The sequence below is a fragment of the Echiichthys vipera genome, assembly GCF_963691815.1.
Source record: "Echiichthys vipera genome assembly, chromosome: 21".
Taxonomy (NCBI): domain Eukaryota; kingdom Metazoa; phylum Chordata; class Actinopteri; order Perciformes; family Trachinidae; genus Echiichthys; species Echiichthys vipera.
The window spans coordinates 10,476,234-10,490,449 of record NC_139846.1 but is presented as its reverse complement, the minus strand read 5'-3'; the positions used below and the strand labels follow the sequence as shown (position 1 = coordinate 10,490,449).

The following is a 14,216-nucleotide window of genomic DNA, read 5'->3' as shown; positions in this document are numbered from 1 at the left end:
GTGCTTCCACAAACTCCTCTTAAAACATCAGGAGTGTGTGCTTTGCAGAGATGAGCAACAGAATAAGGGATCACGTTCATTTGTATTTCATTCTGTATAAACAACATAATCGATTCTGATTACACATACTGGTGGGAAGATTACAGAATTTACTTTTGACAGTGAAAAAGACCAATTCTGAGGCCCTTTCAACAGTAGTATTCTATATCTTAAAAAAGTGTCCCTAAAGAAAGTAGGTTTTCATGCAAACTATATATAAAGTATATACAGCACATCATAAGGTATGTCCACAGTATGTCTGGGAAGATTCTCAGCCAACCAATTCAAAAAGTCAAACTCACGAGCATCCCTGAAGGGTAATGTCTAGATAATTTCAGAGTTTGCAGTGTGTAAGTGGCTTTAAGCTTTGAAAATAGTTCACTGAAATGTGTTTCTGAAAACATTGTATGTGAGAAATAAGCTAGAAAGTTGTCTTCATTTTAGATTGACAACGGTCAGTTTAAACGTTTTTTTCAAGAGGTGGCGAGTCGCCAAGATGCTCGTAATTTGCTTAAAGTAGCCTGAACAGACAACTCATCACCTTGTCGCTCGAAACTCCCTACCCTGCATTGCACGGCGGTTCACATAGACAATGAATGGGAAGCAGGGAAATGGCGGCCCTTATGGACAGGTACCTTTAAAGTTTGGCAGTTTGTGCGTTAATCCTGATGGCAACGGCTAGTTTTCTTAAAGTATAGTTTTGAGCCTTTTTCAACCACTGCCTCCTCAGATACCTAAAACATTTCTCATCAGTTCTATCTGCATACCCTTACTTTGATTTGCGGATTCTTAAACAGTACCACCATACCTGGGAAATCAAAAACATATGGAGTTTGGTGAATGTGAACTTCATTTCCACACACTCTGCATGCGCACAACGGAGAACCCAACTTCTCTGAGGTATGTGAACAACAGAGCTGTATCTGGTTCCTTTTTAATTTGTTAATTAACCACACGCATGCATGCATGCACGACAAGCATTGCGCAGAGCTCTGTAATGTGCCAGAAAATGAATTTAGTAAATTCCCTCTGTCTAGCCACACATGGAAAATGTGATAGTCATTATGCATCTGACAGATTCTGGAGCAGTTCCTCACGGTTTCTCTCCGCTTCAACTCCCTTTTGCAAACCAGGAAGCTGTAGGTTGATCTTGGCAACACTCAGTCTTTCTTCCCCCTCTCATTAACATTTTGGACTGCGAGTAACAGATTTAGGAGGTTTTAGTACTTCTACTAAAAGAGGAGGAATCAGAATCCCCAAATTCATTGTAAAAAGTGAGCCTGTGTGTTCAGTTGCCGGAGGTGTTGGGCAGCTTTCAGTGTTTGCGGACACAAGAGACTCACATATATAAAAGTTATCCGTTTGTATTACAAAAGTGTGATGTTGTGGGTTATTGTAAGGCTGAACACACACAGACACACACACACACACACACACACACACACACACACACACACACACACACACACACACACACACACACACACACACACACACACACACACACACACACACACACGTACGTACGTTGGAGGGACTACAAATGTAAGATCTAACGTAGAAGCGATACAGCTCAACAAATCGAAAACAAGCCTTTTCGCGGGAGACGTTAAAGGGACGCAGGTGTCTTGGAGCGCCTTCTTTGCGCTCTGCTATTCTTTTTATTTGATTACTAAATCAATGACTCGGATTCCCTGCTCAAACACCCGCTTTAAAGGCTCTTGTTGAACTTCAGAAACCCTCCCCTGACATCTGCATGTGGGTCACGTCAAGGACACCGGAGTTATTATGGTGTGTGAGAGCTGGAGGGGGGACTTTGCTGCTTTTCCTCACTCTATAAGGTGAGTCAGAAAAGTCACTGACACTCGGATGATCACAGGCCAGATTGAAAATAGCAGCTAACTACCAGCACATGTGCGATCGGAGCCTGCTCTTCATATCAAGCACCCGGAGTCATGTTACTGTTGTTTTATTCAGCCTAATGATGGCATAACAGAGAGAGAGAGAGAGAGAGAGAGAGAGAGAGAGAGAGAGAGAGAGAGAGAGAGAGAGAGAGAGAGAGAGAGAGAGAGAGAGAGAGAGAGAGAGAGAGAGAGAGAGAGAGAGAGAGAGAGAGAGAGAGAGAGAGAGAGAGAGAGAGAGAGAGAGAGGAGGGGGTGGGAAGTTTGCAGAAAAGTGTGCAGGATCTGTCTGACCTGACTGTGATATTGAAAGCATCTATTGTGCTGTAGTTTCTCTACCTGCTGCTCATCGTGGAGATATTCATTCATTAGCTTTCTAAACTAGTTTCCATTCAATTGTCAAGCAAATTGAAGCAAACTTTTGAAATGCAGGCGTGTTTCTATCAACTGGCGTGGAGCGAATAAACTAGGCTACGCAAAGGGTAGTTTTGTCACAAGTAGGGCGGTTTGGCCTACGTTTTACTTTTGGCTGTAAACTTCCAGTAAACAGCATAGAAGAAGTAGTAGATTGCGAACCCAAAACAAAAAAACAGAACACGAGAAAGGTCCTCAGGAATTTGGTTCATCAGGCAACTTTTAATTGCTCTTTCATATCAGTTAGTATTGGCTGGGTTTTAGACAAAGACAAATGAATAACTTAACTAGGAAGACCTTTTTAATAGAAACAGCTGTTTAGTCAAGTCCAGTAAGAGATAAATGTTCGCTACATCAGAACTTCAACATTTCTAATGCAATACTCGCGTACAATGCGTATAAAAATATTCTTATGGAAACACTGACGTCATTTGTGTATCACAGTTTGAGGTTGGATTTTTAACACCAAGCATATTAAAAATCATTATAAAGGTCAGAATATCTCAGACGTTGCTCACTGTTTGTCCAGATTGCAACGTCACATTAGATTGTTGCTCGCAAATTACAGATACACATGAATGGCCTTTTTTTCTATCACGGAAATGTGTTGAAAAGAAGAGGAAGTGATGTTGCAAATTTGGTTTAAACCCAAATGCATTCAAATGTTTTAAAATCTAAATATATTTAGTCAAATGTATTAAATATTATGATAAACCCTTTGAGATGCATCATCTCCTTTTCAGACAGGTTCCAAAAACAAACAGAGAATATGTAAAATCTTAAGATGCTGTCAAATCAGTGCAAGAACGAATAGATATTTGTGTGAAAAATGGTCTTACAGGTTTCTCAAAATCAGACGTGAGGGACAGCATGTGCGTAAATGTACTTTCCATCACTGCTTCTGTCATCCTCGGCTTTACTATCGTAAACTTGGAGGAAAAAGAAAAATGATGTGTTCATTAAACTCCTTTGTGATCGGCTGCCATTTCCCCTTTTGGCCGCCGTTCTTCACATCCAGACTGCTCTGTGGGATTCCAGGTTGAAAGGTTTGAATTATAACAGCGATAAGACCGTGTCTAAACGTCTGAGAGCGTGAGGGATGACGTTTGTAAAAAAACCTGCAGCGCTTATCTAACGCTTTATTAATTGTACATGTGAGTGTATATGCTCTTGTGTCGTAAAGGTGTGTAGTTTGTGCCTTAGATAAACACTTCCATCTGGATCTTACAACTCTTTATCTACCTCCATCACACACACTCACAAACTCTTATCTCTTCACAAAGAGCTCCTCTCATGCGCCTCTAAGCCCATCCATCCACTTCCTGCTCTTCTCTTACAACCGGCTGCGTCTCCTCCACCTTCTCCCTCTTCCTTTTCACTCCCCTGCCCCATCTCCTGGGATGAAATACCCTTTCGCCCAGCGCCCCTTGCTCTTCAAGCTCATTCAGCATTTTGGTGTTATCTCTCCTCTCCGTCTGTCCGGTGGTGTGAGACTCTCTCAAGAACCAGATACGAGGAAATCCCTCATCCCTGGCCTGTACATCATCTTTTTGTTTACACCCAGAGGTTTCAGTTTTAACATCTGTGCGTGAACTTTCCTCTCCCTGCACAGAGAAAATAAGCCTGACATGTGAAACTGAGATGTGGAGCTGGTTTCTGTAAACCACTGGCTGACATCTGACTATTTTTTTTAAATCACATTATACTTCATTGTTTCTGGGTGTCTCCTTGGGAAATAGAATTTGTCTGCCTACATTTCTCTTTCTCTTTCTCTCACTCACACACACACACACACACACACACACACACACACACACACACACACACACACACACACACACACACACACACACACACACACACACACACACACACACACACACACAAACACACACACACACACACACACACACACACACACACACACACACACACACACACACACTTAATTCGCCTCTTGTCTCCACTCTTATTCCTTTATTTTTCTCTGCTTTAAGGTGTTTTAAGGTCTCCCTAGGTTCCTTAAAAACCTTGAGGGTATAAATGTTTTTGAGACAAATCAGTCAGGAAATTAAAGGACTAGAAACCAGATGGCATGACATTAAAAGAAAAAACATCTTTTTACATTATTGTTCAAGCACTAAAGCTAGCAATAAAGCTAGAGCGCATCGGACAATTTCACTCTCCAGGGTCGTCGTCATCAGATCCTGACAGAGCACCAGCACTCAGTTCCTTTTATACTGAATCAGCATAATTAGTCAACGTATGGCAGCCAGTCAATCACAAATAATCAAGAACAGGTGTTAAAGAGGCATGACACTCTTTGATAGGAGGTAAAACAATGAAACATATGGGCTTGAAAACGTTTTTTTTTTTTTTAAATCCTGGCCTTGAATTAACTTTCAGTGATAATTTTCAAGCATCTACTATGCCAAAAGCCAATTCTTTACTTTCTTTAAAGTCAAAGAGAAATCCTGTGCTTTATTGCTGGTCTGCCCCATTTTAGCAGGTGACTGCAGTAAGTGTTTTTCCATCTTTGTCTGCTCTCCGCAACAGGTGTTTAACCCGCTGCAGACTCGAGACAAGTATGTCTGCATCTGGTGCAACAGAGAATGTCACTAAAGCCACATTTAATTTCACATATTGTTACATATGATATGGAAATACCTTTGTCGAAAGGATTCTGATGTACTTAACATTTAAATCACATGACATATGTGTGTGCTGTTTCCATCATCTTGTCCAGACGAAACATGGACAATACTAGCTGACATAATAGAACAATTAAAACGTGCCTAGTTGAACCAAACTCCTGCCAACGACGAATCTACACTGTTGCATCGTTTTTTTGTTCCAAACCAGTTGACTAGAGCTTGAAATAATGATTATTGTCCTTGTTGATGAATCAGATGATTATTTTCTGGATTAATTGATTAGGTGTTTGGTCTCTAAAATGTCAGGATATGGGGAAAAATATTGCCCAAGATGATGTTTATTCCACTACTCAAAGATAATCAGTTTATTGTAATAGAGGAGGAAAGAAATCCGAAAACATACACATTTAAAAGCTCAGCCCATTTTAGCAGTATTAGATAAAAACTTCCATAATAACCCTGGGGATAATGTAAATGAAGTGATGTGTCTCTCCTAGGCTCTGTTTTCAGCCTGCAAAGAATCTACCTTGTGATGGAAGACTTTGACCAATCACAGAGCAGCTGAGAGAGTGAGTCCTGTGATTTTAAAGCAGATGCATGTTGACATCTCTTTGGTGGAAAGCCAGTCTGCAGCAAGGGCAGATGCCGGACGGAAAGATTGCGATTCCACGGTTGGAAACACCCGCGTTCAGTGCAAAACAATAAGAAGAGAAAGACGGATTTGTCACGAAAGTGTATAAATATCGGCGTTGCGTTTCAAAGATGGAGGGACGTTCGGGATAACATTGGTTTGAACTTGGACTTGGAGCTTGCTGTTCTTCTCTTGGACAGGTATACTGCTAAATTATTTTTCCTCTAACAACTATAGTTGCTGTGAGGGGGGTTAGGTTGTGTGTGGGCTGATTTACCATGTAAACCGCCTGGTCACAGCAGCTACCGATAACGCATTGTCAGAAGTTGCTAATGCGTTAGCCTCTTGCTAACCGTAGCCAAAGGCATACGGCTGCTGCTAATACAAGATCAGGTTTATGTTACTACGTTAGAGTCCTGAATCAGACTATTCCACTTCATACCCCTTCACAGACCTACAAGTTTTCCAAGAGTGACAGGAAATTCCCTTTTATTATTTTAACAACCGCAGTCATGATTGGGACGATTGAAATGAGTGACGCGAAAGCAGACTGATACAGGTGAACACATGAGTAAAGTTAGTCCCATTTCAGTCACTGCTGCCATCTAATAAGCTCATTCAGCACTGTTCAGTGTTGCTTAAATAAAAGTACCATTTACTATCGCTCATGTGTTTATAAAAAAGGATTTCCTCACCCGTGACTCAGATATTATTAAAAAAAGAAGCTTTGGCGATTGCCTCAGGCAGGTTCTGTCAGGTGCGTGTATGAAGCGCGTGCATCAGATGCCCGTGTTTGTCTGGTGGGAAGAGCTTCAGTCAGGGCTGAGGCGATGAGACCTGTGTAGACTCAACAATCACCTTTTTCCAGGTTTCCTGCCGACTGAGCCTTTGAGCTGAAATCAGAGAATTTTTACCTTTTCTTTCTTACTCAAACCGATTAATCTATTATTTAAATAGCTTGTGATTAAATTATATTTTAATAGTTGACAACTAATCAATTAATTGTCGCAGCTCTAACGGAAACAGGCTTATATTAATTCAAAAGTTTGCTTAAAATTCAATCGACAATTGACCTTACAAAACCACAGAAACAAAACTTTAAAGCATTCATTTCGGTTGTGTTAGGGTCCACATGGTGAATCCATTTCTTGCTTTCCTTTTAAACCCATTTTGGTCTCTACCAACTCCTGAGGGAAGTATCTACTGCAGCTCTTTAGCAGCTAAATACTCCACTATGTTCACCAGCTATTCGTTAACTGGTAGCATACATATATTTTTGGAGCTTTTTTATTTTCTGGAGAGTGAAACAGTAAACTTAAAACCAAATCAAGGAATGGGAAGATGCTATAAAACATGTCACGGCGAGCACAACCTTTCATACTAAACATAGTCATTTGATCCATTGTTAATATAAAAACACATTGATTACAGCAGCAATGAGAAGTTGTAATTGAAGTTACTGGAAATCAGAAATGTGACCTTACTGACTATGAGAATCAAGCGAGAGCAAATGTAAATATTACCAGCAAAGAGAGAGGCACAATCAAAAAAGACAAATAACACATGTGCTCACACAGGATGATTATGTTTGCAAAGGCGAGCTGAAGTCTCAAGGCTAAAGGAACATTTTTGACAGTGGTATGGCAGACAGTGAAGAAGGCTTTGTGCGCTTTACCAAAGCATTAAGTGATCAAAACCTGCCACGCAAGAAAGAAATAACTTAGAGGAAGAATTTGAGAAAGCCACAACACAACTCTATAAAAAAAAGGCCAAGAAACCACAGCAAAGTGCCTAAAACTCCTCATCAGACATTCTGACAAACAGACTGCAAAGTATCGCATGACAGTGTGTATTGAATGTGTCAGTGTCTGACAAAAGCTGGCTAGTAGCGTTAACACAACCATGTTTGAGTCTATGTTAACCAGGATGGATGAGGTGTCATTATGACTTCAGCTGAGGGTGGTTGTGAAGCCGGAGGGAAGCTCTTTGCCAGAGAAACCCACCGGAGCGAGCCGATCCCCGGCTGTGCTGACACAGCTGGCTCCAGGCGCAGACACCCCAACGCCGTGCTCGGCTCCAGGAATGTTCCGGGCCTCGCTGGAGAAACCATAACAAGTGCAGGAAATAGATTAGTGCACTCTGGGTTCCACACCGGCCACAAGCCTCCTGAGCTCAGCCTCTCCTAACCCACATGTGTGGGAATGGGAGACATGGCAACGGAGGGAGCAAGACCCCCATCCAGACATGAGTGCGGCGCCCAGGAGGACCTGCTGCATGGAGTAACCCAAGCCTCCATTGCAGACCAATGTGCTGTTCCTCCAGTAAAAATCAATAAAGGAAAACCATCTAGAAAAGCACGACATGAGAGCCAGTGCAGGAACTAATTTTGCCACACTGTTCTGCATTAACATTTCCGAAGAAAGTCAACTTAATTCAAAGTTTTACATGTTTGTAACCGCTACAAAAAGAGTTAAGGTTCTATACTTGCATTTAACACATATTTGCTATGTAAAGATATACTGGAGTAATGGTGTCCTGAGCAGAGAATGAAGTCACTCTCCCTCTGTGTGTGTTGTAATCCGAGTTTCTCTGTTCTTTGTTTTGATAGCCGGTTCCGCCACACGTGCATGTGGCCGTATTGGGGAGCGGTCTGTAAGAGCCATGTGGTGGCAATCACATCCCATTTCCCCCCAGTATTTCCAGTACAGCTCCTTTAAGATATAATGTAGGTCTAAATCCTTTCATCTTTGACTTGCTTGCTGACTTGCTTTGCTAGCTTAAACAAAGGATTGAGACAAAAGTTTGCTATGCTGTCAGATAAACAGTGTATTTTGCACCTATAAACCTTGCACATACAATACATAGATTATTTAAGCCCATTAAAAAACATTTCTAAATCTTGGCCAGGAAAAACCTACCATTGTCTCATATCTTATTTACTAATATTGCTTCCATTGGATGCCACTCGGCTCCAGGAATGTTACAGGCCTGGAAATAGATCTGGGTTTCACGCCAGAGCAGCGGTAACCTTTGGGGATGGCTGTATTAGTCTGTGGGGACTTGGCTTGGGAACTGTTTGTCTCCATCGTTAACTTCTGCGACTCTTTGTCATCTCAGCCACAAATTCCCTCCGTGTCCTCCCAAGCATTGCATTGCTCGGACATCTTTCCAAATTAATTTGCACCAAGTTTGAAAGTCAGGCTGAATGAGTAACAGATATAAAGAAGTAACCACCGTCAGATGTCACTAGCTTTCACGCTGCTTTCTGTTTTCCGGCCCGTTGAACGTGACACACCAATAGAAAATAACAGAAAGGCACATTCTACGACGACTGCTGACTGCCAATGACCGATGGTTATACGAGCCCTAAAGGGACTGTAAGAGTTCAGCCAAAGCTCAGATAGATTTCTGTTTTATTCTGATGGCCTTCTTATGTCAACCCCCCTCTGAAAAATAAATATGTTTAAAGCTCGAGCACTGTGGAAGCAATTCCGGCCTGGCTTCAACTTGGCAGGGAAATAGATGGGAATACCAGATGAATTCACTCAGTGTGTGTGTGTGTGTGTGTGTGTGTGTGTGTGTGTGTGTGTGTGTGTGTGTGTGTGTGTGTGTGTGTATTTCCATATGTATACAAACGAGTGGAAAAAAAGCGTGTCTATGTGTGTAAATATACATGATATGCATGCCTTCTGGATCACGTTTGTGTAAGATAGAGAATCAGAAACAGTTCACTATGTTTAAAGTGTGTGTGTGTGTGTGTGTGTGTGTGTGTGTGTGTGTGTGTGTGTGTGCAAGCGTGCGTGCGTGCGTGTGTGTTGCCCATTCAGGCTCTTTCTGACCTTCAGAAAGCTGAATTGTTACTTTGCACGTCAGCAAGCGTCCAAACACCCACAGAGGTACTTAAAGACTTAGAGATATTTCAACAACATGGTCACGATGTGTTACTATATCCCTGCTGACATTACACATTGTACTTTTTAGTGCAGAGAGGCTGGAGGCAAGTCTGCGTCTGTGCGAGTGGATAAATTGCAGCCAAAGCAGCAAAGAAACTGAATGAAAGCTGTGTCAGATTTTTTATCATAACTGTATTTACTGAGATGAGTGAATCGAATCTTGGAATTCAAGGAATTGGGAGGAGAGTTTTGTGAAGAACGTTCTTGGAAGGTGAAGCCATCCATCAGACCTCGTGGTATTTCATTGCTACTTTATCATTCCTGATGCTTTTTTATAAGGAAAACTTAAAGCACACAAGCCACTAGCCCCATAATTATTGCTGAAAGAACCACAGGGTTTTTGCACGCTCAGGCCAATTAACTACAAGACAATCTTTACAATACTCAAGTCCGTTTTCCAAAGCATATCATGAGTTTTGACACAGATATCTTTATTGGCAGCCATTGACTTCTAATCATTTCAGTAAGGTATGGGAAACTACATTGAAATAGATAATTCATCACGGTGAACATTTACCTCTCCTGTGGTCATGTCGAGGCAAAGCAGCCCTTTATTTGTGACATCTTCAAGTGCTTGTGTGAAACTACGAATAAGATCCAAAAGCAGCCTTATAATCCAGAAAAATATAAACTTCTTTTTGTCCTGATCATGACGCCTTGTTTGCCACTCATGTTTGATTTTTTTATATACCGTATTTATATGACAAACTTACTGTATCCATGTTTCAAACCACTGCAATGTGAATTTCATTGTGTATGAGAATTGGTGGAAGTCAATGGCTTCTAGGAAAAGCTTCAGGAGTGCTTTAGAAAGTGGTCAGCAGTAAAAGCAAAGTGGGCTAAATATGTGTGTATGTAAACAGGATCGAGCTGCAACGATTAGTCAACTAATACAGCTTTTCTGTATCATATTAAAACTGAATATCTTTGGGTTTTAGATTCACAAAACAAGACATTTAATAAAACCGGGATAGAAACTCTCTTTTTTTTTAGCATTTTAATACTATAATCGAAAATGAAAATAACCATTAGTTGCATCCCTAAAACAGGCTCAGAAAAACCCAAGCCCACTGGTATTGTGCGTACTGTTTCTTCCCCGTGTTTATTTCTTTACACCAGCGAGAGTAAGGGTTCTCAGAGGTGACTTTATAACAGCTTCGACACATCACAACAATTGTATCAATCATTATCAGTCTCCTGGGAGAGTGCTCTGAATTAAAGCAAAACACGGAGGTAGAAAATAACTGCATGTTTCCCCCTGAGTGCTGAGATTATCTTGCTAATAGTGGAAGAATGAGTGGTTAGTGGTGGTTTGCATGAATGCAGCTCTATTGCACAACGAAGCCTCTGGAGTGGTGAGGCGGCCCCTCCAAACAGCTGCCCTGTCCCTGAGAGGGCCAACAGCACTCAGCTAAGAGTTCAGCAGTTCTCTCTTCCTACTCCTCCGAATGTCAAGAGTTCATTTGAATAAAGTTAAAAGTGAGCAGGATTGGCTCCCCGCCCTGCAGCTCTCTAATCTAATCCATGAGCGGCACTTGCACGCGCTCGCAGAGAAAGACAAACAGGATGCTTCTACTCGGGTGACTCGGATAAAAGAGATTGTGTTTTAACACAGTTTGAATTCCTCTCAGCTGGTGCTGTAGTCCGCTGCCTGTCGTCCACTCTCACGGACCGAACTGTGTGTTGAATGAGTCACACTGTAGCAACACCCTAAATACAGAGACACAGAGGCTCCTGATCCCAAATCATTGTTGAATCAACAGAATAGGGATGGAGCACGCGCTCCATCTCCAAGGAAAGTAATAATGATGTGTTTGAGTGTGTGTGTGACACAGTGTTTGCCCTTTGCTGCCAGTTTTTCCTCCTTTATCCAAAAGCATGAATGCATGCACTTGATGGCAAACATATGCCTCACAAAACCCAGCGGCAGCAACTGGAGGAGCGGCGAAACCATCTGATCCTTTCTGCATAAACGTCTTTGTGATTTAATGCGGCGTGTAAGAGGAACAGATGCATTTATGAAATAAAAATGCAAATTATATGCAATTATTGCATTGAAGAAGAAAAGGGGGAAGAACAGAGACGAGGGTAAAAATAATTTTAAAGGGGCAGTTTGCCAAAAATACAAAAAGACACATTTTTTCACTTTACAGAGGTATTAGTCATATAGGAACTATTTGTCTGGCATAAAATAAAAGGTCGGTGGATTACCCATTTTTCTCTGCAGTAACATGTTGCTGTTTCATTGTAAGGGAGGCACAAATATCAGGGACTATAAAAACCTGGAAAAACACAATCATCACCAGCTTCATGGCTTCATACTTCTAGAGGGAAGTGTGTAATTTGCATTAATTGACTATTTTAGCTTTTTATCCTCATCATTTTGGTCTTGTCTGGTTCACTACTAGTGTACAAGTCAGCTGGGAAAACTTCTAAAAAAACAGCAGCATCCTTAAAGCAACACAACCTACATGGTGCATGCATTCACTTGCACATAGACCAAATGAACTCTGCCTGCACCACAGCAGACAGATACTGTTAGAGTTGACTAGAATTTCAATTAGAGTAAGTCCACATTTTTGAGGTTCTGCGGCATGTTTGTGTGAGTCAACGTGTTTAAGTGACTCAATTTAAGTGGACTAAAGAGAAGAAGAGCGTTTCTGAAAACTTCTTGATCTAGTGAGCTCTGTCAGCAGTCGTTGGGCCTGTGGTGAGGTGGACCTCACAGACTGACAGCCACATTTATGGTAAACCCAAACCCTGCACCACCATTAGTGACCAAGCATATCATACAGATGAGGCTCTGGCATCCTGCTGTCTGCCCTGACCAAAATGTGTCTTTTGTGTTAACGAGAAGATTCAGTTGGACTGGCATGTCCATAAATATCAAGGTAATTCAAGGTAAGTAAGTGCAGAAAAGAAGGGGGGGGGGGGGGGGGCACACATTTTGTGGCTTTAATTCACAACATTTAATTCTGAAAACAATAAAAAACTTTTATGGTAAGAGCTCCAAGTGTGTTGGAAAATGACTTTTTTTTTTTACTCACCGAACCTCTTGTATCCAAAAGACTGAACTTCCTCCTCGTCTGCAAAGTCGTCTGTGTGACATAATCAGAAACATGACAGAAGGTGGTCATATGCACGCTACTGGGGGTACACTGCATATATTTAATAAAACAGAAAGAAATGCTACAGGGCAGTATCATCCCTAATCTGTGTGTGTGTGTGTGTGTGTGTGTGTGTGTGTGTGTGTGTGTGTGTGTGTGTGTGTGTGTGTGTGTGTGTGTGTGTGTGTGTGTGTGTGGAGATAGGAGGTCCAGGGAACAGTAAAAGCCAAAGGCTGCGGTTTCTCTGGGTTGTTGACAGTAAACCCTAATTACGCTCTGCTGCACTACACTGAAGACTGGAGCAGAGCAGAGAGAACATCACTGATAATGGTAAACAGATGGGACTGAGGGGAGAGACAGGGAGGGATGAGCTGAGTGTTTGTTTGTTGGTGGGGGGTCGGGGGGGCTTGGGTGCTATTTCACCTCAGTCCCTCTTGGTAAAATGAATAAAAACATTGTAGTTATTGATGCTGCAAACACAGCACTTTGCTTCAAAAGTGTTGCAAATACAGCGGTTAATCAAGTGTGAAGAGCACATGCATTGCAAGTGGTCGTCATCAGTCTTGCAGAAAAGTTTCTTTACAAAAAAAGATAAATAAAGTTTTTTGGAAGCAGCAACAGCATCTTGTTTCTTAAATATCACAACGTTTAACGTGGGATTTTTACCGGATACATAGAATAATTGTGCACAAATGATTTGGTTGTATCCATCATTTAATCGGATGCAACTAACTAAGTGGTGTAAACAACTCCAAGTTTTTGCTATTTCACAACTTCTGCACTGCGGTACCGTAATGTCATCCAGATGCGAAACGCGCACCACAAATATATACGCACAGGGATTTGTAATGAGTGTAGTCAGATTGTTTAGATTAATAAAAAAAAACACAAACTTAAATGTCAACAAGAGGCCGCATACCTTTCATGGCGTTGTATAACTCGTTGAGGACTGTAGAAGAGATGAGGACCCCTGTCACTTTGTGCGCATCTCAGCATCCAAGTGCAAAGGTGCAGCCGAAACTTGTTCCACGGTCACAGAGAGCAACACGCACACTCTAAGAAGAGCAACAATACATCTATAAGCATGTCTACACGTCGAGCCTTCACTTTAAAATCCCATCCTCGCTGTTCTCTTAGTTTCAGAGGAGTTTTGCAGGAATGATGTGATGTTACCCGGAGACTGAGGGAGGAAGAAGTGTTGTATGTTACCACCAGCGTTAAGTTACACGAGGAAACTAGATGAACTTCCGGTGACGCTTTCAGAATTAAATCGTTTTCGTTTCATAGAGAGGGCACACGTGCTACAATTTAGTTCAAGAAGAATCAATTATGTATGTATGAAAATAAAGCTTATTTTTCTTAGCCGTATCATTTATTATCCCTCTAAATATTTAGGTTTTATCTGAATAAATAATTTGACATGTTGGGGAATATTGTAACCCAGCAGCTGGATTGTAAGGTTACAAAATTCACCTGGCCTTCAAATACATTTAAAGCTCACTATTGAATATGTTACG

At 41.5% G+C, this 14,216-nt stretch overlaps 1 protein-coding gene across 1 annotated transcript in view; it reads right to left on the bottom strand.

Moving 5' to 3' along the window:
• Positions 1-13,889, bottom strand: part of LOC310963612 (collectin-12-like) — a 36,087-nt gene extending 22,198 nt beyond the window's left edge. Inside the window, exons 1-2 of the mRNA XM_083936492.1 lie at positions 13,619-13,889; positions 12,640-12,690 (exon numbers count right to left, since the gene is read on the bottom strand). Of these exons, the coding sequence (XP_083792618.1) occupies positions 12,640-12,690; positions 13,619-13,625 (58 nt within the window). The 5' untranslated portion in view covers positions 13,626-13,889. The remainder of the gene's footprint in view (positions 1-12,639; positions 12,691-13,618) is intronic.
• Between the last annotated feature and the right edge of the window lie 327 nt (positions 13,890-14,216).